Source organism: Trachymyrmex cornetzi, unplaced genomic scaffold (genome assembly GCF_001594075.2).
Source record: "Trachymyrmex cornetzi isolate Tcor2-1 unplaced genomic scaffold, Tcor1.1 scaffold11, whole genome shotgun sequence".
Classification (NCBI taxonomy): domain Eukaryota; kingdom Metazoa; phylum Arthropoda; class Insecta; order Hymenoptera; family Formicidae; genus Trachymyrmex; species Trachymyrmex cornetzi.
In genome coordinates, this window is record NW_017295653.1 from 9140 (window position 1) to 34535 (window position 25396).

Here is a 25396-nt window from a genome sequence, read left to right on the forward strand (position 1 = left end):
GCTGTAGACGAAGTCGGGGAGGTCTGCCGAGACGAGGAATAAACACGGTGGCTGGTCCGCGCACAGGCACACGGGCATCGGGGCATCGGCGAGAAGTGGGCGGCGGAGGGAGTCGAGCGAGAAAGAGAGAGAGAGAGAGAGAGGGGAGACATAGTGGGAGAAAGCGAGAGAGAGAGGGGGAGGGAGCGAGAGAGAGAGGGAGAGAGAGAGAGAGTGAGAGCGAGAGCGGGTGATACGGTTCGTGCGTGCGAGCGAACGAGAGAGGGAGTGAGAAAGACGTGAGCGAGACAGAGCGAACGAGTAGGCCAGCGAGACGATCACGATGCACGGAGGCGAGCACAAGCGGCCAGGGGCACAGGGCTGAGGGCTGAGGGCTCGACGGGGCCTCGAGTTACGTTCACGGGCCGGCCGCGACGCAGCCAGCGAGCGATGGAGCAGTCCAAGACTCCGGCGTCCCGGCTATTCAACACGACCTGCATCGAGAACAAGGACGACCTGGAAGAGGTAACATAAATATTTGAAATAGTCACTGGATACGTATCGGGTGCGAGGGCCTCCGCCATTGTTGCGACGGTCGCGCACGTTGGCGAACGCGCGGCGCCACTTGCGAAAATCCACCTTTTCGCGCGACATTCGAAACCCGCCGAACGTGAAATCGTCCTCGGGAGGATCAGGGTTTCTATTCCTACCGTTCTTTCTTTATTCCGCTGTCTCACGTCCTTTGCCTCCCTTCTTCGTGTTCCGTCAAGCAACTCCATCGTGACACGTGATTTTTCTGAATTACTCCGGAAGCTTTTCAGTGCTTTCCAGCAAGAAACACTTGATAGTAGGTGCTTTTTCCAGCCAGAAACAGTGAGTGCTTTCCATCTGGTGACACGAATCGTCACAAGTATCATTCTGTCTTTGTTACGTATGAATGTAAAGAAAGATAGGACAACACTTGTGTCAACTTGTGTCGCTGAATAGAAAGCACCTAGTGAATTTCATTATATCGTTATTTGCTAATGTTAAACAAAGATGAAATGATCATTGTGTCGTATCATTGGTGTTTTCTTGCTAAAGACACAGTGTAACACAGTGATCATTTTATTTTTGTTTAATATAGAATGTTTTTCAGTAAGAGACACAGATAACACAGTATAACATAATGAATATATCCTTATTGTTTGCCAATGTTAAATAAAGATGAAATAATCACTGTGCGTTACATTGTCTCTTGGCAAACAACAAAGTTGTGATAATTCACTGTATTATCTGTGTTTCCTGAATCATCTGTGTTTCTTGCTGGAAAGTACCAAGTGTAACACAGTGAATCATTTCATCTTGTTTTTTTATGTAACATTAGCAAATGGTAAGAGGTATTTTCCATTTGATATCCAATTGACACAAGTGTCTATCTTTGTTAATCACTAGAATATCAAGAAAGATAGATGATGTTTATGTCGACTTGTGCTAATAAATGGAAGGCTTGTGTTACTAATTGGAAGGATTCAAGGATATAATAATTTACTGTGTTACACTGTGTCATCTGTGTTTCTTGTTAGAAAGCATCTGGAGTATCTCTCCTTGTGTGCTCAAAGATATTTGTACTAAATAAAAATTTACTCAAATTTTTCTTGCGTATTTTTTGTTTTTCATTTAGAATCAGTGAAATTGAGTGATACAATATCTTTTCAGAAATTGGAAAGATGTCATTCGACGTTGCAAAATTTGATCACGGGACTCTCGGAGAAGGAAGCTCACGACACGCTGAACAATGCAGTGTGCAAGGACAAGACGCACGAGGAGGTTTCCCTGGGTTTACTAGTGATTATCTTGACAGAACCGCAGAATGCTGCAAAAAGTTACAGAGACTTGACATTGATCACACGAGATGGCCTAGGCGTTGTGTTGGTTAATCTGAATCAATTAGTACTGGAAAAATATTTGAGATTAAATGACGTTACCAGGAGCCAGTTATTGTGGTTGCTAAGGGAAATGATAAGGACTAGTGTAACTAATGTGGATAATCTTTGTTTGAGTTTGTTGAGGCATGCGGCAGGCGGGGATATTTCCCCAAAGAACTTATTTCTAGTTGACGCCCTCTTAGATATTTTTCAAGAAAATCGAGCGTGGTTGGATAAATTTTCTTTTTTAGTAGCATCAATTGTATACACGTATTTACGGTTAATAGAAGACCACAATGCACCTCATTTGGCTGGTTTAAGGCAAAAGGAAGTGACCTTCACAACATCTCTGATAAAGGAACGAATGGCAGACTGCCTAGCTATTGGAAGGTATACATACTAGGGCGATTAGAAAACTTCAAATAATGAATAATATTGACATAAATTAATGTAATTATATTTTTCAGAGATTTGGTTCGTTTACTACAGAACGTCGCGAGAATACCGGAGTTTGAAACACTCTGGAAGGATATATTACTCAATCCGAAATCTCTCTGTCCAAATTTTAACGGTGTTCTTCAATTGTTACAAACTAGAACCTCCAGAAGATTTCTACAATCTCGTTTGACGCCGGAAATGGAGAGAAAACTTGTGTTTCTGACGAGTAACGTCCGTTTCGGTAATCACAAGCGTTATCAGGATTGGTTTCAGAGGCAATACTTGGCAACACCTGAATCTCAATCGTTAAGATGTGATCTAATTCGCTTTATCGTTGGAGTCATACATCCCACGAACGAACTGCTGTGCTCTGACATTATTCCGCGATGGGCAGTAATAGGCTGGTTATTCACAACGTGCACTTCCACCGTGGCTGCCAGTAATGCAAAGCTAGCTCTGTTCTACGATTGGCTGTTTTTCGATCCTGACAAAGACAATATCATGAATATTGAACCTGCAATCCTTGTTATGCACAATTCAATGAGGTCTCATCCACCTGTCACTGCCACACTTCTAGATTTTTTATGCAGGGTGAGTTGCACTCGTTTCATTTCACTGAGAAATTCTAAGTATTGGAATAAAGTATGATTTAAAGATATGTTTAATTCTAAATAATAAATAGAATATAATTTATATATATATTTATAGATTTATTAAAGATATTTTATTTAAATTCTGAATAATAAAACAAAATATGATTTACAGATAATACCAAACTTCTATCCTGCGCTAACGGAGAAAGTCAGAAACGGCATATTTTCGTCATTGCGACAAATTTTGGAAAAACGCGTTTTGCCTAGCCTATATCCGTTATTTGATAGCCCGAAACTCGATCGAGAATTAAGGAGTAAAATACGGGAAACTTTTAAGGAATTTTGTCTACCACCAAATACGGAAATGCCTGGTAAAATTATTAATATATAATATATAAACGTTGTATTATCATATTAACATTTTATCACGTTATCATACAAAAAAGTACTTCAAATAGAAAAAAATTGTGGGTATATAATTTCTTCTTTAATTTCTTCAATTAAAAGAAATTTGAATTGTCTATCATTGAAAATTTGAATTGTCTATCATTGGTTTACAAAAACATTTGTCCACGACGAAAGTGATGAAAGTAGATCCGAGAATTGTTGGAAATAAATTATTTGCATATCAAACAACTTGAATAAGGAAAGAATGAGGTATGCCTTTTGAAACCAAATACAGGATATTGGTGTGCAATAAGATTTATTTATTCACATATCTTAGCTAAATTAATCAACTTGAATAAATTTTAAACAAAAAAAATACATTATCTTATAATCTTTATACTAGATGCTATATCTACTTGCTGATTACTTAGCTAATTTTGACTCTTTATAAATAATGTGCTAACTTGTCAATTTGAGAAGAATTTTAATTTATTAGAATTGTATTCATTGTAAAGTTTGAATAGCTCTTTTTTGATAAATATTTGACAGTTATTTTAACATTCATAATCAAGAATTCTTGAAAATCAGTTATAATCAGGGTTGGATAGTGCCAAGTTAAAAAGCTAAAAGTTAAGTTAAAAAGTTGAAAAGTTAAATAATTTTAACTTAACTTAGTTACATTTTAGACTCTTAACTTTTTAACTTTATTTAGTTATTTATTTATTTTAACGATAACTATTAACTTTTTATTTAAATTTTTTGAAGTTAAGAGAGTCTCAGACTCAAACATATACTTCATTTAGAACATGTTCTATATTTTACTTAAAAGTTTTGTTTGTATATATTATTTACATTATATATTGATTTCAATCTAGCAAAAAATATTTTAATGTATCTAGTTTTTGATAGGTTGAAATCTACATATATATATAACAGTATATATAAACAAAAAGTTTAAATAAAATATAGAATATATTCTAAATGAAGTATATGTTTGTCATTTCCGTTATTTGTAAGACTCTGAAATCATAAAATAGAAAGAAATTTAACTTTCAATTTTTCAATTACTTTTTTTTATTAACTTATCTTTTAATTCAATTAATTTCATTATACATTAACTTGTATCAAAATACCTATTTCAAGAATGGATCTGGACACGGAGAAAACCCGCCAAACTCATAACTTTTAAATACACTATAGTGTTTTTAATATCATCTTTAATACCATATTTCCGCAATTCATGACTCAAAATATATAACAAAAAACAAACATGAAGTTAAAAAGTTATTTTTTGAGTTTTTAGTCTAAGCATTAGTTTTTGAGAACACAAGTTTATAAAAGTTAATCATTTGCTGTTTAGATTATCACCTGCCATGTAGACATTACTATTACTGCATGCACAGATTCATGTGATTATTAATCATTATACACCATTTAAAGAACCTTTAGGTCCTTATATCTCAGTTGTGGTTGGCCCTTGTGTTACAAAAACTACTCGAAGTTAAAATCTATAAATAACTTTTTTATTTCATTTTTCTTGTTATAGTAATTTCAGTCGTAAATTTCAGAACACTGATTTTAATATTATATCAAAGTTCGATTATCAAGTCTTTTAAAAAAGTTATATTTTCCATTACACATGACATACATTTCTGGATGAAAATTTATTGGAAATAGATTAAAGTCAGATTTCCATAGAATTTGTGTTCTCAATGTTAGAACTATATTAACTTGGTCAAGTTGAAATAATATTTCGAAAGGAGAAGATTTTGAAACAATAATGTCTGTATTAGGTATATGCGAGCTCCATTAATTGAATCGATCTCTGAATCAATCTTGAATCGGATTGATTTGAAATCGATCTACTAAAAAATCGAGAGCTGAATAAATCGATCTATTGGAGATTAAAATTCAATTGAAATTTTTTTAGTAACATCCCAGCGAGATATGACAATGGCTGCGTTCAGCAGAAAAAGCAGCTTTGTAACTGTTGTAAAATTCTTCAATATGATTGGTTTATACATTTAGATCCAATAAGAAACTAAGGGCAAGATTAATCATATTGGTCGCGTTCAGCAGACTCAACTGTTGTGGAGCGGATCCGTGAGCGCTCGCTACTATTGGATGATCTAGAAGAATACACCAATAACAGCGAGTGCTCACGGATCTGCTCCACAACAGTTGAGTCTGCTGAACGTGACCATTGAAGAATTTTACAACAGTTGCAAAGCTGCTTTTTCTGCCGAACGCAGCCAATGGAATAAATGTCGAATCAACGTTAATTTGATGATTTCAGCGTCGAATCGAAGAATTTTACAACAGTTGCAAAGCTGCTTTTTCTACCGAACGCAGCCAATGGAATAAATGTCGAATCAACGTTAATTTGATGATTTCAGCGTCGAATCGATATTGATTCCATTGTCATTTCTCACTGAGATCATATAAATTCAACAAAAACAATTAAAACACGATTTTGATTTGTCTCCGCGCGAGTAAAATAATTTTAATTTAAAAATCTAGATTTAAACTAACATCTGAGCTCCTATTCTTGAAAAAAATCGCATACGAAAAACAAGGACATACTATAGTGTACGTAACATATACTATAGTATTTTCCTAGTTTTTCGTATGCGATACTTTCTCCGAGAATAGGGGCCCTGTTTTGCAAAAAGAGATCGATCTTTTAGATTTTTAGAAGATCGAATCGAGATCGCACATTCCTAGTTGGTATCGTTATAATATCGTTGTGCAAGTATTACCCCAGATCTACAATAAGTGATTTAAGCCTTAAGTCATAAGAAATTGACCAATTACAGTCGAATTCCAGGAGAATAATTGATTATGATTCGGCCATTTCTTATGGCTTAAGACTCAAAACCCTATTGTAGATCCGGACTTATACATATAATAAAAAGTTTATGTAATGACAATATAACTTAAATTTAGTAGAAATTTTGAAAACATCTTAAATATAAAATCTTGTTTTTATGATGAACAGAGAAAAAATTGACCAATTGCATTAGCCAAATTTTGTGTGATTTGTTAAGTTTTTCTCCACCCAATTTTAGCATCATGAACACAAGACTTAAGGAAAAAATCCTATATCCGAGATTTTTATCTGAATTGTGCTACAAGTTTTAGTAATCTTTTATTGAACCAAGAGCTTTCAAATAAGTTTTTTCATAAAAAGTGGTAGAAATTAAAAAGAGTATTAAAAAATTATATTAAGAAATCTTGAAAATGCATTAAATATTCAGAAAATCTTCCAGTTTTCGGATATATAATCGTGCCACATAGATAGCAAGCTGATTATTTATTGTCATTTTTACTTCAACATGATATATTAAAGATTAAATAACGTTAAAATGACAACGAGTAAGATCAGCTTGCTATCTAGATAGTAATGAGTTGTGACATATGTATTACCATGATATATTACCGCGCGTCCATTTTCTAAAAGTTTTCTGCTACAAATCTGACGATTCACTTTCAGCTTTCAATACATTTATCACTTACTAACTTTTTACATCATGTCCTTAAGCAGGTAATAAGGTTCTGAAATATTCAGGTAAAATGGAAGAGCTCAACAAGGAGCACAATCCAGGGACTGTAATAGAAAATACCACAAATTCTACCGTGGAGAACAACCACGTGGCACAAGATCCAGAACCAGCATTCAGTGATGAAGAAGAGGAGTCTCCCCTCAGGTTAACTATCCATTGCATATATTAATGCAATATTTATTTACATTTAGTATAACATATACTAATCTTTTCGATATGGAAGGATCATATATATAGACTAAAGTTTTATTTCATCTTATGATTCATCAATACATTCGTTATGGTCATGAAACAATAACAGTAAAAAATATGAGACTCAATTATAACTTTGACCGCAGTGATTGTGACTGTAGTTGTTGATTACTCTTTGATCATGACGAATCTATTTTTTGCACTGAAAAAAAATTAAACTTCGTATTACGAACGTAGGCTTAATTAAACGAATTTATTTGTATTTTAGAATAGTGACGAAAGTGGAAGAGGAAGAAGACGAAGAGGATGTACCATTGTCTGCTGTAAAATTGAAAAATGATCAAAAGAACGCAAACTGCGTCGTGAAGAAGGAGGACATTACGTCGCATTTACGTCTCATATTGGAGCCGGAAGAGTTGAGAACTAGTATAGAAACATTGCATACGGAAACCGACAATGAGTCGAGATGCCAAGCGATGGAAAGGATAGTACAGATGGTCGTGGAGGACGAAATAGATGCAGAGACGATACCCGCGTTAACGTCCTGCATATCAACTATCTTATCGCCGCAGATCACGGCGCAGATTTTTCCGTCGGATAATCTAAATGAAGAAGTATTGGCTGATAGTATAAGTACACCGTTGTTTGTTATGTTTCGAAACCAGTTTCAATTATGCAAAGAAGAAGATAATAGGCGGAAGCTTTTGGCCAGGGTGCTAGCGGAAATGCAATCAGTTCAATCTAGAATAGGTTATCTCCTCCTTTATTTCTTAAAAGTCTGGGGCAGAGAAGAAGAGAAAAGAGAAGGCGAACCGAGGTTAGACGAAAAATATGAAGATAAATTATTAAACAGACAAAAAGTAAGAAAAAAAAATTTAACTTTTGAATTGTTATATTTCAGTAATGTTCTGAACGATGTCAAAGCATCAGTATATAAAGACTTCTGCGCACAGCGAGAAAAAAAATTGGACGTTTGTCTGGTGTCAGATTTAAAGGTAAGAATTTTATATACAAATATAAACAAATATTATACTTAAAGCGATATATTTTAATATGTTGTTTGCTTTTGTTGCAGCTTTGCCACGAAGATAACATATTCATGTTATGTTATCTTGTGCCTGACGTATACACAGGGTTTCAAAATGTCGCCGTCGGAAATGTTCAACTGTTGCATCTTGTCGTATCCACTGTAGATTCGTGCCAGTTACAGGATTTAGTTTGTCAAATAATGCAAGGCCATCTAAAGATGTTGAAGAAGGAATCGTTCACCACGCTATTGACAGCCAGCTTAAATTGGGAAACATTCGAGCAGTACTGTTTCTGGCAGCTCATATTCGCACACGATTTTCCCATTGATTATGTACTGCCAGTTTTGCCGAAATTACAGTTTCGTAATCACGCGGAGGCACTTACTTCAATCTTGTTTATGCTTAAGCAAGAAAAGTGAGTAAAATAATTGTTGATTATTAGAAAAATTATTGTAGAATTCGATATATGGACTTCATATTTGACTAATGCATTATAGGCCAACGTTGGATCTTCTACGACAATTACTCGCCCGACAAAGCGTTGATGGCGATATGTTTGTTGTGGCAGCGCTACGTTACTGGTGTCGCGATTACGAAGAGAAACTTGGCGAGCTGCTTGCGAATCTACTTAGCACCCGTTATCCTGCGACCAGTCCGAACAAACGGAAACGTTCTGGAGCCAAACAGAATCAACAATCTGCTGGTCCACCTACCGGCGAACAAGTTCTCGGTCATTTGGATCAATTACGTCAACACTGTATGTCCTCCGCGGAATTACAGTTATATCACTCTGAAGGAATGCAAAGGGCATTACAGCAGGCGCAGGCGGCGAGTAGTGATTCACTGAGGAAAAGTTACGGCGATCTCTTTGCGCTTGCAGAAGTCAATGAAGAAAATGAACCGCCACCACCGAGTAGTTCCGCGAGAAAACACACTACTGCTTCCTCTGGAGGTGGTGGGGCCAGTGGTAAGGGTGGCCATAGGAAAACCGGTGCTAACACAAGAGAAAGATCCAATTTGAAGAGACCACTTCCACGATATCATATTGATAGTACCTCTAGTAGCGAGGTAAGGGTTTTTGGAAATGATATTTATGTAAATCATATGTGGATATAATTATATACGTCATATGCAATCACACACACACACACACAATTATTTATTCTTATTGAAAAATTAATTTTTCTTATCGTTCACAGGAAGAAGAAATCGTGAATCCAAAGCAAGCGAAAAAAAGGAAAAAGATCAATCCATAATTTTTCTCATCGTTCACAGGAAGAAGAAATCGTGAATCCAAAGCAAGCGAAAAAAAGGAAAAAGATCAATCCAGTGGGCTCGGACAGCGACTGACCACCCAGTGTCTTCATATGTCACATGGACCACGTCACGTGTGTGCAGCAAGCTAAACTAGCCTTAAGAATAGTAAGATAATATGATATATATGTACATATATATAACACATTGATATATTTATATATATATACATATAAATCTATTTAGCGCAACTTTGTAAATAGAATGTATGCTAATGATGAACGCGGAGAGGTATACATATATAGGAAAGTAAAACCTTTAATATGTTTCATATATATACATGTTGCTCAGAGCAACAGCAACATTGCCAGACTCTGATTGTTACTGTTAAAACATTTTGTTGAAAATTAAAAATCGATGTGTGGGAACTACTTAATCGTATGCTTAAATACGATCTTGTTTTAAACCGTTTTTATATTGACAGATACTAGTTAATGATATTTAATGGTAAATTCGTATGACCAAGCGGTACGTGAATTAGTCTGCAACCAATATGCAAAATATGCATTAGGCTACCGCTCATATCTGTCAAAGTTATTAAAAAGCAGGACATTTTAGAATTGCTGAAGAATCCTGTTTTTTTTATTATAGTCATATTAAATTATGATGTTGGGTAAGAAATCGTGAATTTTTTTGACAATATATATCAGAAAGTTTTCTTGTGTATGCATATTTGACAGCATATGGAGGAATGAAAGCCATGGTGTAAGGCACTTTTATGATTTCAAGAAATAAAAAAATTTTTTGATGTTAACAAAGACTTACACCACTATCGTTTCCATCCCTCCATACGTAGATTATACCGTACGTTCTTTTTAATTTGTAAATTAACAATGATGTAAATCTTGATCAATTGTCGTCGCATGTGTAACATGCAGATCGAATTATAAATATTAAAACAATCATAATACATTTTTGCATTTATTGATACATAAAAATGATGAAAGTGTATATTTTCGGTACTATTATTTATATACATGGCGTGTCTATAAAGTTTTTCCTCGCTTTCCATATTTCGAAAATGATTTAAAATAATGAAAAACCGCAAAATATGTGTTCGAGGGCTATTCTTTTAAAAAGATTGAGGAGTTGTCCTCCCCCTCCTGAAGGGGATACATTGCATCTACTGTTTCTAGTACAGTAGAAACATTTGAAAGAGTTTAATGTTAAGAGTTATTAGTTTGATGAATGAAAATTTGCATTCTTTCGTTTTGCGAAAAGTTTATGAAAACTTTTTTACTTACTCGACATATTATACAAGTTTGATCCCAACCTTTGCAGACACCCTGTACATATGATATGCATATATATATAAAGAGAGAGAGAGAATGCTTTCCATTTGGCAACACAAATCGACACAAGCATCACTATGTTTCTTGGCATTCATTGAGTAACAAAGATAGAACGACACTTGTGTTCTCAAATGAAAGTTCTCATGAAAATATTTAATTAGTTTGAACTGATATACACATACATAGATATATATGTGTGTACATAAAGAAAAAAAATATGTAGATACACATTATAAAACAAAGATTCACACGGTTTCTTGTCTGACATCGCGATTCATATGACTGTGAAAAAGAAATAATATGACCGTTTTCTTCGCAAGTATGAAAACGAAAAACACAAAGAATCTGGCAACATTGCAGGGGTATAGCAACGCAATATATCCCTTTTGCACTTTACTTTTTTTTAAATATCATTATGACGGATTTTTATCTATTATCTAAATATGCAGTCATTACATTTTCCTTCTCTTTATGAAATTTTTGTCAAAATAATTGTGATCGCTATTGGACATATTCGTTGCCGTAACTCCCGAGCGTAATTCAAATGAATTATTAGCCTTTTCTTTTCTAGAATTAAGAACCTTCTACCGGAACGTCGAGACGTAATTCGTGTACGTATTATTCCGGTGAGAAGCGTACAGTTTTACGACCAAATGTATTCAGTTCTCAATTGCGCTTAATGAGCACAATTATTCTCGAGAGATACAGGGATACTTTTTATAATGTTCTGCATGACGGAAGGTTATTAAACTTTAAAATAATCAGAGTGATTCAATGTTAGCTTGAAATAAATTCCTTTTTTGTTTCAAATTTTATTAGGATGTGATTTAGTAATTTGATTTAATAATTTGTTGCGATTATAAACTGCGAAATAATTTGACTTGTACTTTTGTATATCTTTTTAAATCTCCTTATATTTGTAGATAGACATATAAGGTGAAATTAATTCGCGCATGGTGATAACGATGCAGACACGATCAAGTCGGTCCCATCATTGTACAAGTATTCAATTCTCGTTTGAAAAATATTTGAATAATTTTCCGTACTAAATCGTTCGTCGTTTCATTATCATACTACGTACGAGATATACGTGTTTCTCTGAAATGTTAAAAAATCCGAAACTACGGTACCTTCCAAGGAAAGAAGAGGAAAAAGAAAGAAAAGAGAGTGTTAGGCGTTCTTGTAAACCTAAATCTCGAAAACAAAGTGCGAAGAGAATATATCACCATTTACTTATAATGTACATACATTTCCTGTAAAATCGTTTAATCCAAAAGTCGATTGCATTATGCATCTTCTAATTGTGCGTGTATACATATATACACACACATATGTGAGATATATAAATATATACATAAAACGTGATGAGAATATGTGTATGTATGCATGTATTATGAAACAGTATATTGTATGTGATGCGACCAGAGAATTTGTGCAAAACATTTACGATATATATATATATAAAACTAGATATATATATATATAGTTTTTAGCACCCCCTACGCCTCCCCTCTCGATCTTGATTTTATCTCGAAAGTACCAGTGTGAAATCGTATCGCTGATCAGATAAAAAAAAGAGAAACCCAGAGCGTGTCTAAATGTTCATACGAACGATTTGTATGAAGAATGGATACGTATAATCTCTGGCGCGTAACGATAACGTTATTAGAATTTTTTACTTGTATATAAGCAACGCGGCGATACGACAGAGAATATTAAAAAAAAAGATAATCCGACGAGAAAAAGAGAGACCGAGAGAGCGCGGAATATGGGGCATGCGATGCAGTCTGCGAGAAAAAAAGAAGGTAAAAAAGAGGAAAACAAACCTGTAAACATTAATGTTTTTAACGATCTTGTACACACGGAAGAACATGTAAATACATGAATAGATTATCATAATGCGAGTATAAACATTTAATGTTTTTAACGATCTTGTACACACGGATTACACGTAAAATGTAAATACATCGAAAATTATCAAAAGCAAACTTGTGATGTCTTGTACTTACTTTCTCCTTTCGAGTCTCCTATTCTTTAAGGTATAGATATCTTGCATCAATAGCAGTTATTAACAATAAATTATTTCGCTGCAATATTAGCGGTAGTGAACGTATATATTTTCTCTCTTTACCCCGTTTAAGTACAGTTGCACTATTATTTTGCGTATTACGGGTATATAACCATTCTTATATTTAAGACCATTGTAAGTACAGTCTTTTCTGTGATAAACTGATCATGGAGCTTTATTAGCATCTTAAGGTCATTACTTAAGGTCTTAAGATGTTATATGGCTCAGTAATTGGTTTATGACATTTTAAGACTATACTTAAAATGGTCTTAAAATAAAAATTGACTATGAATACCGATTCATAACATTTATTTAAAAAAAAAATCGCATCCATGTCTCAATAACAAATATTTTACTTGCGATAATCTCTAATTACGTAAGCAGTTTGATAAATCGGTGAATTTTTTTATTTCTTTTTTTTTACTAAAGTTCGATTTATTTTTTCAATAGTCTCTTATTAAAAAATCATTGACTTATTAAAATGCCCATATAAATTGTTTATATTCTATCGCATGAGTAACCGAGTGACTGGATTTGTCATGTGAATTCCGACGGTACGTTCCAAGAAAGTGCGTAAAATTCATTGTGAAAAACGAATTTATTTTCCTTTGTCACACACTGAGAGAGGGAGAGAGAGAAAGAATATTGGGAAAATCCAATTCGACGTGAGACAACAAAGAAAATCATAGTATTAAAATTTGTCATATGTTATTATTGCTAAAAATGCGACGGGGGAAATGGAATAGATTCTTATTTATTTTCTCAAGAAATTTGTGGATACGTCATCATTAATTACATGACGTATCTTTCTCTACATATAATGCATTAATCAAACCTTTCAGTTTTATTGTGTTCGCCAGTAAGACGAGAATCGCAAGAATTATTTTCATCGCGACCAAGCTTAAATAAAGTAACCACCTGTTTCTTCTCAAAGTTCATTCGGTTTTAATATACGTCAAGAACACAATAAAGGGCCGTATAATTTCATGAAATTACTCATTTCGATAATGCATTACAATTCGCGCTCGTCTGTCTGTCGAGAATTTCATTCGGCTAATTTTCGGGCGAAGATCAATCGAAGGCATAAATTTTTACAAAACTGCTTTTTATTATGCTTTACAATCAGACTAAGCGCCTCAATTATCATAGATTAATCTTTTTTTTAACGTAAAGACATCGTGGTCTCAATTCTGCACAATGTCGATTTATTAAAGAATAATTAGTCGATATTTTAAACTAATATTAAACGTCGCGACAAAGTTGACCGCTTCTATTGATCTCCGCGTGTCGAGTGTCACCTAATTAAAGTAGAGAAATAGTTTTGTTTCGATTGTGCACGGGGGATTGTACTTTACATAGGTATATTTATAGACCGTGTTCCGATATACACTGCCAATACTGAAAATCTATAGTTCATTCGTTACGTATACTATAGATTTTCAATATCAGCAATGTATATCGAAACACGGCCTTAAAGAGTTCGGGTGCACGCCGTACATCGACGTACACCGTGCGTCTTGTTATAATTGTTAATCACAATCGTCGAATATGTACAAGGATTCTGTACAGGGATTCGTATTTGCCATTCGTCGTCACGCATACGCGCTATATCACGTAGAAATTCGATTATTACACATAAGAATCGTACTATATTTATGATGCAAAAAGGTATTCGTTCATAAACTAGTTCATACCGCGAGAGCTGTATAAAACAGCGACAGGCATCGTGACACTGATACTGACATCGACAGGATCAGGAGACGACTCGAAGCCCGCGCGACGTGCCATATCGTCTCGCTCGGCAAATCACTATTTAATACAGCGTAATTTTTCTTCATCAAAATTAAAAATTATCGAACTAAATTAAGAATCTAAAGATTTGCGCGATTATTTATAACGAATTAGCTTTTTACGTCAATAACGAATATCTCAATAATAAAAATCTGCGTTAATCAAGCCTCTAAAAAAAACGTCATAAGAAATAAGAAAATGTTCTACAGAGTTTTAAATGCCACTTAAACATCTCTTGTGTCCGTTTCCACCAAATTAGATCAACTTTAATATCGGTTCAACTTACTTTTCATCTTTCTCTAGTTTTGAGAATTAAGGTTAATCTACATTAGAGTGGAAACAGGCATTAAACTTCTTTGCACCTTTATACTGGAGGGTAATAGGAAGGAAATATGATTCGTTTGAAGATACAGCGGTCGCAGAAATTCAAAATTATGTCTCGACGATCACATATCTGTTTACTAAAAAGCGTAATGTGATTTTTCGGTGAGTAGGCCAGGCTAATCTTGATGCCGCACCACTTTATCGGCCATCCACTTTAGGCGCGTTATAATCCTACATTTACGTAACTACAAGATCATATATAAGGTGAATCTAAATTGTTCGTTGATACTTTAGAGATCTAGAATTTTAACAAAAGTGTACGAATTAGAGAAAATGCTCGAAATGCACACCTTCCGCTGTGATATTTCTAAAAAAATTTGTAATATACAGTTTTATTTTGTACCACAACCTTCACATCAGGATATTTCAAAATCCTTAAGTTTGAGACAATATTTCAAATAAAAGTTGCTCAATTGTTAAAGGGAAAGAAAATGACCTTGGTTGACTTTGGAAAGATTAAGCAATAAAGTTCGAAATGAAGAAGATGAGGATGCTCAAGCTCGTCTTTTCTTCATCTCAAGCTTAATTGTTTTAAGATAATGGGTTATTCTATTGATTTTTAAGTCCTCATCATTTGTAAAGTACATTTAATGAAAAAACACTTTATTATAGTGTTTTGGAAAGATAATAAACAAGGTTGACAAAAATAATATTTTTTTTTTTAGAATAAAACATTTTTTTAAACATGTTTTTAATGCTTCATTCATGTTTTAAACAGTATTATAAAAAAACATGTTAAAACATGTCGATTAAGCATATTTTAAACAATTTGAAACATGTTTAAAACGTGATTTTACCAACCTTGATAAAAAATCGAGCCATATAGCGTAAATAGCGCTTGAGATATCTTTTTAAAATTTATTATCATTCAGGAGAGCTAAAAGCTAAATGACTTGAGCTCGTTTAGCATTTTTGCCTTGTTCTAGACTCTTAAACTTGTTTCCCGACGGTATCGGCGTGCAATCAAGAATCACCTTGTATATCTAACATCACCGTTTGCGAAGGCTCTTCTCGTTTACTTTAGTGCGTATGCGAACCGCTCCGGTTGGATGGAACGTCGTTCCATCGTTAACGCGTACGCTCGTTGTATACACGTGACAAATAGAAGTCCCGTCCGCGCGCAGATATTACGCGTATGTACTGTAAATCGGCGGAGAATCGGGACGCGCACTCGCGAAATCGGGACGCGCACGTGCAAGATTAATATACATCGCTGATCCCGCTCATTCATAAACACGCGCGCGCACACACATCAATGTTTCATTCTTCTATTTGTAATTTCGTTACAATATAATTTCGCGTATGCGTATATGTACACATTTATCAGCCACACTGGCACTAAGGCCGCCGAGAGTTATCCCTACTTTCGGGATCTCTTCGCGCCTTCCTTCCTCGCGAAAGGATAGAATACACATTAACAAAGTTCATGATTTTAATGTTATTAAAGGAGGAAAGGCAAGTCTCTTTATTAGGAATAGGCTTAGTAAATCACTTCGTATACAGTGGCCTTCTTGTCGCCGGATCCGGTCACAATGTACTTGTCGTCTGCGGAAATGTCGCAGCTCAGCACCGACGACGACTCCTTGGACTGCAAAGTTTAACAAAAATATTGGCAAAATAAAACTTATGAAAACGTCGCCATTCAATTTTATACATATTAATTTATCGTTTTGAAAAGGTTTTCTCTTCTAAAAATTTACTTTTAACCAAATGGAGTTCAACAAATTAAAAAAAATAATAATAAAATACAAGAAAAAGAAAAGACAATTTAGCCCAAAAGAAAGTTCAATATACATATAGATACATATATCCAATATACATCCCGTTTTACAAACGAACGCTAAGTTTTAGGTCGTGGCTGGATGCCAAACGAACACAAAAAATTGGGGCAAAGAATATAAATTATCCCGTCAATTAGTGTCTGCATTTAAATACTTGCCTGAAATATTGAAGCACCGTACGGCGTACGCCACGCGTTCAGTAGATTGTCCTTGCCAGTCGAGACGAACCACTTGCCGCAGGAGGCGAAACGCAGCGAGAGCACGCAGGAGTCGTGCAGATGCAGCTGGTACTTGTCGGACTTGGTAGCATGGAGTACCTCGACGTTCGAGTTCTCCATTCCGACGGCCAGCCACTCGCCGGTGGGGCAGTAACCGAGGGAGAATATCTGCGAGGTGAAATCGTGCTGCTGCAGCTGCCTACCCTCGCGAAGGTCCCAGGAGCGCACGGTATTGTCAAGACCGCCGGTCCACAATTTTGAACCATCAGCCGAGATGTCAATGCAGGACGCCCCGTCCGTGTGACCTTGGAATTGCCTGACCAATGACTGATTCTGCAAGTCCCACACGGCGATATTGCCGTCGCTACAGCAGCTGAAGCAGACTTTCGAGTCCGGCGAGATTGCCAAGGCGTAACACGCAGGCGCCGACGAAGTTAATTCCGCCTTAATTCTGGGCGTGGGACTAGCTAGGTCCCAAATGCTCAGTTGGCTGGCCTCTCCGCCGACTATCAAGGTCCTCCCGTCAGGCAGAAGTTTCACGGATCTGGAAGGTAAAACACGCCGATTTCGCCGAATGTCTTCCGCTTAATTAGTTTTACTGTCAAGAAATTTTATTTTGATAAATATAGTCACTTTAATCTATGTCAGCATTTTTCAACCTTCTTCGTGGTACACTAAATAACGAGCCAAATTTATTCAGGTACATCATTAGCACATATTTCAACGCTCAGCATAGGTCTTTTATTAGACATCGCCAACGCAACATTCAAAAATAAACAAAAAGTTCTAAAGTTTCTATTTTTTTTTATTTTATTTTAAAAATGATATTGCAATGAGACGACACTGCTTTTTTTGTGTGTGCGTGGTTAAAATGAAAGTAAACACAATATAATATTTTTTCAGTTTTTAAAAGATTTTTTACTTCGCGCGTTACTCGCTTTTTATTTAAATAAAAGAAATTAAAATAAGAAGAGCCAAAACAAACAAATTTTAATATACATGTGATACAGTTGACATTAAACATAAAAGTAAAAACAAGATAAAAATATGTCTACATAAAACTAACGTTTTGACATTCTTCGTGTCATTTTCAAAGTTATAAACTAAAATGTATATAAAAGCAATTGACTAAAAGATAACAGATTACACTTTAAATTTCTTACAGTGAAATCTCACTCCAAGAAAGTGAAAATGCAACCACCCTTGAAAAAAGTGAAAATATTTCATTTCTTGAAAAAAGAATGACGATCTTCACTCTTGTTAGAGTGAATTTTCATTTCAAAAAAGTGAAATCTCATTCCAAAAAAGATTTCACTCTAAAAAGAGTGAAGATCGTCACTTTTTTTTCAAGAAGTGAAATATTTTCACTTTTTTTCAAGGGTGGTTGCATTTTTACTCTCTTGAAGTGAGATTTCACTGCAAGAAATTTAGAGTGTACAGAAGTACAATGACATAAAAGTACACCAAAGTTGTTTAGGCCCTGATTTCAACTATATCTAGTCGACATACGGTAGATCCTGGATTTACGCCATCGTTGAGTATCAAACAATGAAAATATGTAGTTAACAGAAAAAAAACCCTGGATATACGCCATAATTCGATTACAGTGGTTACCGCCAAATATAAAAATATCGCTGATACTGCCATTGAGTAAGGCAAATTAATTAATCCTCCTTATGAAAGGTTAATCCAGATTCTAAAGTATAAAATTGCTTTTTATTTATTTTTTGCCTCTTTTTAGTTTCTTTAAAATTTCACAGCACACTTAGAAACCCTTTACATTGAAAAACTCTGATTTACGTGCTGTAATAACTTCAAACAACAGTCTTGTCTCTTTGTCTTTAAAAATAAAATTATTAGTCACTACCAGAAGAAATGTGTGTCTTTATCCGCTACCTACTTTATGAGATCAAATCGTGCACGTAATCCTTTTCGCGAAAGTATCTAAAGATCAACGGAACGTTTAGACGTAACAGTGAGATACCAATCACTCAGAGCTCTCACCTAATGTAATTGTCACGTTGCAAACAGTCCAGCTGCGAAACTGGTTTCACGCTGGCGCTGCCGACACTTTGGCCGATATCCCAGACCTTGACGCAACCTTTGCCGCCGGTGTAGACGTACTTGGTCGGATTCGAGATCGTAACGGCACAAACCACTTCGCCGTGTGTCAGGGTGTTAATCTGACGTGCGTGACGCGGGATACCCGGTCCTACCAGAGCGTCCGTGGGGAATGGTACAGGCTGCAGTTGGCCCTCGCCGTTCATATGGTAGGAGTACGCCCTGCGCGAAATAAACGCAAGTGTTTAACGCTCTTATCGCGAGGGATAATGCCGGGGAGAAGTGACGTACAAAGGAACTTCTCAAAATGTCAAATTTTTATTTTAATGAAACTTTGTATACATAAATAGATGAATTTATAGAAAATATCAGTTGCGAGACTAATAAACGATTTTAAGGGGTGAAATCAATCCTCGTTATAATTTACTACGATAACTCAAAACAGAAAATTTTCCAGAAAATGAATTTGAATATCTTGAATCTTTAAAATTTTGTAATATTAATTTTGAAATACAATTTCTGTGGAATAATTGATTGTAGAAAAATTAAAATATGTTCTATATTAAACTAAAGATATAAAGAGTTTTCAGCTTTATTCGTTATATGTCAAGAACTTTTCAAGATATAAAAAAAAATATTCTATACTAATAATTAAAAAAAAATAATTTTTTAAATCACTTATTTTATCGCTTTACTTTATATAAGAGATAATTTCGCCCCTTAAAACTGCAATTAATATTATCTAAATTCATCTGTTACGTAATTTATATATGTATACAGAGTTTCATTAAAATCAGAATTTGACATTTTACAAGATTTCCTTGTTAAAAAGATCTAAAACGACTTTTTTTTCACGTTAATTATAATTACGTACGGTTTGCCACCTGCGATGTTGTTCAGTCCGTTACTCGCGGGTATCCTCATGTGACCGTCGAAACCGATCTGCGGAAGAGATGGTGGCTCAGTATTGTGACGCACAGAGATGAGAAAAAAAATAAAGGCGCGTTTGTTTATAGCACAAAAATACGAAATAAATGCAGGCCTTAGGAAACGGTCATCGTCGATTTGGATGATTCTTACACGAGTCTGATACGAGATTGATCGCGTTTTAACCCTAAGAGGACCTCTGCCAGTTTGACCTTTCTGATCATTCGATATAGATTAAGTTTAGATTTCATCAGATTCGATCTAGATAGCTTTACAGTATCCATGAAGACAATCGAAGAGAACGCTTATAGAACGTTTATAGAAGTCCTTCTAGGGTTGAAAGAAATTAATAGTAGTATAAACAGTTGCGGTCCAAAATCAATTAGTATTTTTTTTTTTCAGTCGCATATAAAACTATATTAATTAAAAAAGAACTGAACGAAAAAGGGCAACGAGCCTAAAAGTTAGTCGTTATAAATTGGAAGTTTTAAGAAGTCACAGAATAAAAACATGTCATTTTGTTATAATATAAAAATTTAAGATTGTCTCTGAACATACTAGAGAGATAACTATTCCACTCTCATCGCATTGTCTGACAATAGATAGTTTTATATTATACTGACACACGATTTATAAGATACAAAATTTGTTTAATCTCTTCAAACTATAACCAGAAGTTTACGTTGTTAATGATTTCAACGTTTGTACAATGTTCAAGTTATACTGAGCGAGGTTTATTACATTAAATACTGAGTTTTATTATACTAAAGTTTTGCGATTGAGAGCGAATTATAATTTTTATATATTTTAACTTTGTAATATATTTTCACCGTTTCATTTTTGTATCTTAACATTGATAATGATCCAACAGGGATCGAAACGTTTGTTTGTTTGTGTTTTATTGTTTATTGACGGCAAATTAAATTTTTATATTATAACGAAATGACATGTTTTTGTTCCGTGACTTGTTAAAATTTCCAATTTACAACGACTAACTTTTAGGCTCGTAGCCCTTTTTCGTTCAGTTCTTTTTTAAATTTATTGAGCCTTATTATTATCATATTTTAATATTAATTAATGAATGAAAGCGTGGTAACGTAAGGACTAAGGTGTTACGGGGTCGTGAATCACCATGGAGGGCCGCGCGTATGGCAAGTTGCTGTATGGCGAGGGCGACTGCGGCGGCTCATTGCCGCGGGATGGCAAGCCCTGATAACCCTGCGGTGGCGTTTGCTGCGACGATGGCGGATGATAGACCCGCGCCAAGGACCCAGGGATGCCGCCCATAGTTGGCGTACAACTGCGCGAGCCCCTCGCCGCCGCCACAGGTGTACCCGGCTTGTCGACCTGGCGAACGCACGGTGTTTGCACCCACTTTTGCAGACGCTCACTGTGTCGCAATCGTACTAAGCTCTCGACCATGCCGATTGCAAATTTGCTGACCATGTCAGCCGCGATATCTTTCCTTTTCGTTTCGTTTCGCACGCGGCGGCAGAGAGCCGCTGCCTCGAGACGATCGATCGGGTAAATAAAAAAAAAAGTACCGTGTTGTCGCGGAAATGTTACGATATGATTAGGGCCGTCAAACGCAAGAGCCCGCGTCGAGCAGAAATTGCGCTGTACTCAAGGCACGTATTATGGAAATGTTCGAAATGGATTCCGATCGGAGTTATTTCGTTTTCCCTAGAAAACACAATAGAAATCTAGGGAATAATTGAATAATTCCGATTGAATCCCGTCCCGAATAATTTTATAATACGTGTCCAGATGCCAAATTCTTCTTCGATTCTTCAACGAGAGTCGATATCCTTCTCACAATAAAAAAAATCGAATTGCCAGCCGATTATTCGATTCATTGTTCAATCGATTTTTTCCGGCTTGGATCAAGGAGATAATTTAAATGCCAAACAATTGAAAATGATTGATTTTTTTATCTATAGATCCAACCAATTAAGGTCAAAGCACAGACTCGATTCGTCTGATTCTGATTGATTTATCAGAATCCTTCATTTCATAGAAAAGAAAGACTTTGATTGGTCAATTCTTTTACAGTTTATACGTTATGTGTTATACAAAGATCTGTGCTCTGGTCTTTACGTTCAATCGCTCAGCGAGTAGGATAACTCAGATAAAACACAGTCATAATTTAAATCATAATGATATCATGGAACGTCATTATGACGTAATTTGATACTTAAAAATAAACTTATAGATGATAAGTAAAGTTATAGTGACGTCTTTATGATGTTATGACTTCTGTGTTTTATTTGGGAGACTGTGTTTAGAGAAATTTCACCCAAGTAATCCCCACTTATTTTATCCTTGTTGTTAAGTAACAAAGGATAGAATAATAATATATAAAATAACAATATATATATATATAATTGATCATATAATGGTGAATTATGAAACAAATTCATTAGTATTACAAATGGGTGCCGAATGGATGATTGGAGAATTTCGTAGGGCGCATTCAAGTACTACAACTGCTCACTGAGCGCTCAGTGAGCGATTGTGGTACTGGTTATTGAATGCGCCCATAGTCCGTGCCGGTCGCGCTTCTCTGATTATTTAGAACTTTACACGTTACGAGCACATACATTTCCAACTTTGTGTGCAAAACAGTGTCTATTTAATATACAGTATTAATAATAATGGATTTAATATAACTTGATTCTTTAGAATCGATTCACTTTCCCCTTCTTTGATTATAAAAAAAATCGTGGTTTTCAAAAAGATTTTAAAGAATCTCGATTCACTTTACAGAAAACGGCATCACTTGAATATGTACAACGAATAGCGCTCGATCGAAGATGCTTTTACAATTATTTCAACAATCGCACAGTTTTGTTATACTACTTGCCTCTTGGTCACCGCGTTCTGTCCTTGAAAATAAATGCATAAGTGAGTAAGAATTCGTAAAGCAGAAAGAGATGAAACGTCTGACGACCCTATTATTAGGTACCACGCAAATAGAAGAGATCGACTTTTTAAGCTCGCTCCACGAGAGGGTTTTCGGTACATGTATGGGCGACAGAGTCACGACTGGGCCGGGTCGCAGCGCCGAATAAGCTTACTCTCCGCGAGATCTTACATCTTTACTTTTCAGAGACGGTGTACTACGGGCGGAGGAGCTGCCGCTGCGCGACGGCGGCCTGTCCTTAACGGATGCCGAGCCCGCGCCGGATACCGGTCCGCCAACGTGGCCCGGTGCGCCCAGCTTCTCCAGGGTGCCGTTTTCACGTGGGTCCGAGTGCTCCCCGTTCGCGTGCGGCGACGACGCCTCCTTTCGCGATACGCAAATATCAGGATTTCGTTAAACGAACACACGCAATATCCTACTTAAGATATAGCATGCGATAGCACCAGTCTTTTTTTTTTTATTCGGCAATATATCTTTATCCGCAAAAACTTTTTTTCTCTCGTTTCTTCAAACATCAAAATAGATTTTTTAATAAGATTTTTTTTTTTAATAGATTTTTATTTTCTAAAAGTATAATATATACAAGCTTGGAACAAAATCATTTCGCGTCGTTTTTTTTTCCCGACAACAACATTAGTTTTAATTGACATTAAACAAGTGCAAAGTTTAAAACTCGCATGCAAAGTATAATTATGAAAGATAATTATAATTACGTGTAAATAAATGTGATATTACATAAATAGATATATATATATATATATTTCTTTTAAAAATTAATGGATAAAATGACGCTTTTTTAATGACATTCTTACCTCGTTCGCCACATCGACGACCAGATCCTGGTCGCTCTTTTCAGCGTCGCTCTCCTGAAAAAGTCGAAAAAAAAACATATGAGATGATGATACAGTCCACGTGAGCAATCAGTCTACCGAGTACATGGTCGAGCTTTTGATGCACCTCCCGTCCAAGTAGACGTGCAACTCGACCCACATTCTCGCGTGTCCTACTGACGGACGCACCCTCCGAGATGCATTATTAATCTCGATGCCTCGCTCACGCGATGCTCCGATTGTGCTCGAACAATAAATTAACGGTACAAACGCCTCGAGGCAATAAGCTCCGGAGCGCACGGTGTATCGACGATGAGCCCATGAATGCGTAATCTGACTCCAAGTCGAAACGTTTATGCTCAATTAAGCTTGATAATTAAATACTAAAATATTCAAAAAAGACTGCGTTTATTCTGTATAATTCTGTCGAACCCCCCCTGGCGCTCCGTAATCCGAATTCGACTCGACGGCGTGCAAGTATAATTAGGAAGAAAGTGTTATTACACAATTACCTGTATACATTTCTCATTCGTGAAACAATTTGCGGCTATCGTATACGTTTATCTTATACCAAGCTCTATATCTATAACAAGCCCGTTACCGACCCTGCAATTTTGCATCCATACTGTATGTGGCCGTAGCGCACGTATATCGCGTACGGCTAATTTATGTGGCATTTATCTCGTAACACTACTTATCGGTTATCTTTCACTCGGGTGCAAGAGCGGCGGAGGCCCGCCGCCTCTCGCTCCGCTCCGCCACCGCCGTAGTTCCGTCCTCTCGGCTCTCAGAACGTGGCGCATAACGAGCTCAAAGCAGGGCACGCGATAGTAGCATTGCCCGCCTAATGACGTAATATTATCGCAGCGTATAACGTCCCATCGATGCACCGCGTGCATCGTACATTTTCTACGTATGTGCACGAGAGGATTTTGTGCGGGTGAGCCGCGCATATACGGACGCACGAAACCACCTGTGCGCGTCGCGACCGTTTTAAGTAATTCAGCTCTGGCGGGTGTATTTAAAAAATTCCCCCGCTAACTACCGCACCGGCCGCCTAACGTGATCTTATCCGACGTCCCAGCGCATGCATAAATTACATTCGACTGCCGCACAGGAGAAAATTGTCCGCGCGGTTTAAGGAAAATTGAAATCGTGGATTAGCAAGAAGCTCGGAGTAATTTAAAAAACTTAAAATCTACGTACATTTTTTTTTTAGACGTATCTTCGCATTCGTACTTGAATGTCTTTCGCAGCGAATACCGCGGATGAATTTAAAACGAACAGATTCTCTTTAGATCGCCAAGTTAATCACAAGGTATCTAAAGATTACCAAGATGTTTTTTTATTTGTTATTTAATTGTAGTTTGATTTTATTTGAGAAGAAAAATTTTGTGCTGTGAAGAGCAAGATGCGTTTAACTCAATCTTCCGAGGGCCAACATTTTTGAAAGATAGAACAAACAACTGGACGAGATAAGTACTTTTTGAGAAAGATAGCCAGACGGATTTCCGAGAAGGAACGCGTTAAATGGACCGCGTGACATTAACCGGACTAGGACGAAATCGCAATCTGGCCGCGCCAGATATCCTCGAGAGGGATGTTTCGAGCTGCTAGGGACACGCAATAAATTTGTGTACGGATGATGAGCTTGGGTAAATAGAGAAGGCAGTGTGGTGGTATTGATTTCAGTGGTATATTACTCGGAGTGGTGAGAGCG

General features: G+C 36.1%; 2 protein-coding genes across 5 annotated transcripts in view; one reads left to right on the plus strand and one right to left on the minus strand.

The window, feature by feature from the left end:
* On the plus strand, positions 1 to 9509 carry LOC108763001 (integrator complex subunit 3). Of its 4 annotated transcripts, none has more exons than XM_018510295.1 (10): positions 1 to 504; positions 1678 to 2276; positions 2354 to 2915; positions 3090 to 3288; positions 6846 to 7011; positions 7328 to 7876; positions 7961 to 8054; positions 8135 to 8502; positions 8585 to 9155; positions 9363 to 9509. In XM_018510295.1, exons 1-10 carry the CDS (start codon positions 430 to 432, stop codon positions 9435 to 9437), a joined length of 3258 nt encoding a protein of 1085 aa, XP_018365797.1. In that variant the 5' UTR covers positions 1 to 429; the 3' UTR covers positions 9438 to 9509. The 4 variants fall into 4 exon arrangements, with proteins under 4 accessions (XP_018365797.1, XP_018365805.1, XP_018365812.1 ...); XM_018510303.1 differs by having other exon boundaries at positions 6849 to 7011; XM_018510310.1 differs by having other exon boundaries at positions 6873 to 7011.
* A 6250-nt stretch (positions 9510 to 15759) lies between these two features.
* Positions 15760 to 25396, minus strand: part of gro (TLE family member transcriptional corepressor groucho) — a 79732-nt gene continuing 70095 nt past the window's right edge. The window contains exons 10-16 of the mRNA XM_018508823.1: positions 23659 to 23712; positions 23018 to 23209; positions 21055 to 21270; positions 19871 to 19938; positions 18940 to 19218; positions 16876 to 17479; positions 15760 to 16524 (exon numbers count right to left, since the gene is read on the minus strand). Coding sequence (XP_018364325.1) covers positions 16417 to 16524; positions 16876 to 17479; positions 18940 to 19218; positions 19871 to 19938; positions 21055 to 21270; positions 23018 to 23209; positions 23659 to 23712 — 1521 coding nt within the window. The 3' untranslated portion in view covers positions 15760 to 16416. The remainder of the gene's footprint in view (positions 16525 to 16875; positions 17480 to 18939; positions 19219 to 19870; positions 19939 to 21054; positions 21271 to 23017; positions 23210 to 23658; positions 23713 to 25396) is intronic.

What these genes read in the sequence shown, in the direction of transcription:
- LOC108763001 (XM_018510289.1), top strand. Translation starts at nt 430, where the DNA reads ATGGAGCAGTCCAAGACTCCGGCGTCCCGGCTATTCAACACGACCTGC. An exon ending in ACAAGGACGACCTGGAAGAG is followed by an intron (nt 505 to 1,677) that starts GTAACATAAATA and finishes ATATCTTTTCAG; the next exon opens with AAATTGGAAAGATGTCATTC. An exon ending in TTTATGCTTAAGCAAGAAAA is followed by an intron (nt 8,503 to 8,584) that starts GTGAGTAAAATA and finishes AATGCATTATAG; the next exon opens with GCCAACGTTGGATCTTCTAC.